Source organism: Loa loa (assembly GCF_000183805.2).
Source record: "Loa loa unplaced genomic scaffold supercont3.539, whole genome shotgun sequence".
In the NCBI taxonomy this organism is placed as follows: Eukaryota; Metazoa; Nematoda; class Chromadorea; order Rhabditida; family Onchocercidae; genus Loa; species Loa loa.
In genome coordinates, this window is record NW_018108719.1 from 22,856 (window position 1) to 25,105 (window position 2,250).

Genomic DNA, 2,250 nt, shown 5'->3' on the forward strand with positions numbered 1-2,250 from the left:
AAGATATCTGAGAGAACTCGGAAGTACTAAATAAAGTAAATTCCTGATCACATTCCATTATCCGTCCTATTTAATTCAATCAATAAATGCAGTAGATGATAACAATTTTCTCTTATCATTTATCATTTTTTTGTTTTTTTTTATTTGCTTTGTCATTTCATTTGTATGTGTTGGATGAAAATTTCTTTAACAATGAAATATCAATAAGTTTAGAGATTTTGAATATCTGATAGATTACATTAATGATGTTTGTATTCTACGCTTACTTTACCTATTCTTTTACTTAAATCGTACATATATTATTACGGGAATATTGTTTATCATTGGCCTATATTCATAAATTTTGTTTTATTGTTATCATCGTTATCAGTTAACTCATCCCTTTTGATTGATCATCATATGTGTGTGTATATGTGTATGTGTGTGTGTGTGTGTGTATGTGTGTGTGTGTGTGTGTGCACAATGGTGTACACATATATTTTTCTATCAAATATATACGAAAAAATAAATATAAATAGAAGAGGTAAACTCATTCTTTTTTTACGTGTTGATCATGTATATGTGTGTGTGTGTGTGGTGTGTGTACGTGTTCGTACGCTTGTGTACGTGTGAATGTGTGCATTTCCGTCAATTGTATTAGGAAAAAACAAAAATGGAAGGAAATAAAATTGATTACACGTAGTGGTAAGTTATGCGGTTTTTACATTTTTATGCGTCATTTTCATTACACTTTTTGGTGACATTACGTCATAATCGGTTTGCGACATTTAATGAAAATTGTTATTTACTCACAATACATAACAATATAGAAGTTAGAAAAAAAAAAAGAAGCATTTATGAAGGTTTCCAAGCTAAGAAATAGCGTAAACTTTAATTCGGACTATGCATTATGCAACAAACGTGTAACTTACTTGTCCTACACCTCAACGTGTAACTTACTTGTCCTACACCTCAACGTGTAACTTGTTTATGCCTCAATTAACGCGGCAAACATACGACTGAGTATCAATCAATAACTCGTATCTTTAATAATATCAATCAATAATTTTTAATATCAAACAGTAAATATGCGTTTTTAACAACATCAATCAATAATTTATATCCTTAACATTATTAATCAATAATTTGTATCTTTAATAATGGGAATGAAATTCAATTTGGAAAAGTGGTTTATTGCATTTTTCTTTATGGTATACAATCTCATTTCGTCTTTTTTCTTTTTTTTTTTTTTTTCGGAGAAGGTTGATTGCTATGATTGGTGTGCTTGGATGAGCATTTATTTCAGATTTAGCAGAAGTGTATTCAATACGGGAAGGACACAAAAAAGAGAAAGAGAGGGAGGGAGAGTGAGAGAAAGAGAGAGGGTATGAAAGTCTTATACTACTTCCTATTAATACGATATTTAATAGATAGTGGACATGGTTTGGTTTTTGATGTAGAAAATGCTTCTCTCTTTTTGCAATAGCTTTATTTATTTATTTTTTTCTAACTAAATTTCCATATACTCTCAAAAATTTCTGTTATCTTTAGATTCTCTCAAGTGAAAAAGACTATTTCGTGATTTAAGAGATGTTTGTCCATTCATTTTCTCATTCTTGCTCTCGTTATCTCGGGAATTGTTAATGAGGTAGAGTCTTATATTTTAGAAAGAAAAATGAATCAATGGGACAAGAAAAAAAATAAAATGGTGGAAGAGAGTTGTAGGGGTCAAATTTTCTTTTTTTTTTTTTTTCCCTCTAACTTCCTTTCTGTTATTTTTTTTTGGTGAAAGAAAAAAAGAGATAAACTTGACAAAGATTGAAAATTTCGAATTCATAACAAATGGAAAATTTTCTAATTGGTATAATTTATTGGATAGAAATTGAATTTTAATTGAAATTTTTGATTTTTGATTTTTGATTTTTTCTTCTAATTTAATCAAAAATCACAATTATAAACTTTAACCAATTTTTGTAAATTGGAATATATTTGTGTCATTCAAATGATTCGTTAAAATTAATTCATTCAATTATATTTATCATCGAAAAATAAACGTTGATGACGTTTGTTAATAGATGTTATCCACGTAGATTAATAGCCATTGGTCCACCTATTTTAATTGATGTTATTCATCTATCTTTAATAGGCATTATACAAATGAATAATATTTTACATTTCAATTTAATAAAATTTTCATTTCAGCAAGAAGGCATTTTCAGCTTGTACTTTAAACTTAAATTTGAACTAAAATTCCAATTCAACTAAATTTGC

At 27.9% G+C, this 2,250-nt stretch overlaps 1 protein-coding gene across 1 annotated transcript; it reads left to right on the plus strand.

The window, feature by feature from the left end:
• Positions 1-283: 283 nt before the first annotated feature.
• LOAG_14833 (hypothetical protein) lies at positions 284-631 on the plus strand (the record flags this gene model as incomplete). The annotated part of the gene is made up of 1 exon (XM_003150326.1): positions 284-631. A coding segment is annotated over one exon (329 nt), but the record flags the coding sequence as incomplete, so codon positions are not given.
• Between the last annotated feature and the right edge of the window lie 1,619 nt (positions 632-2,250).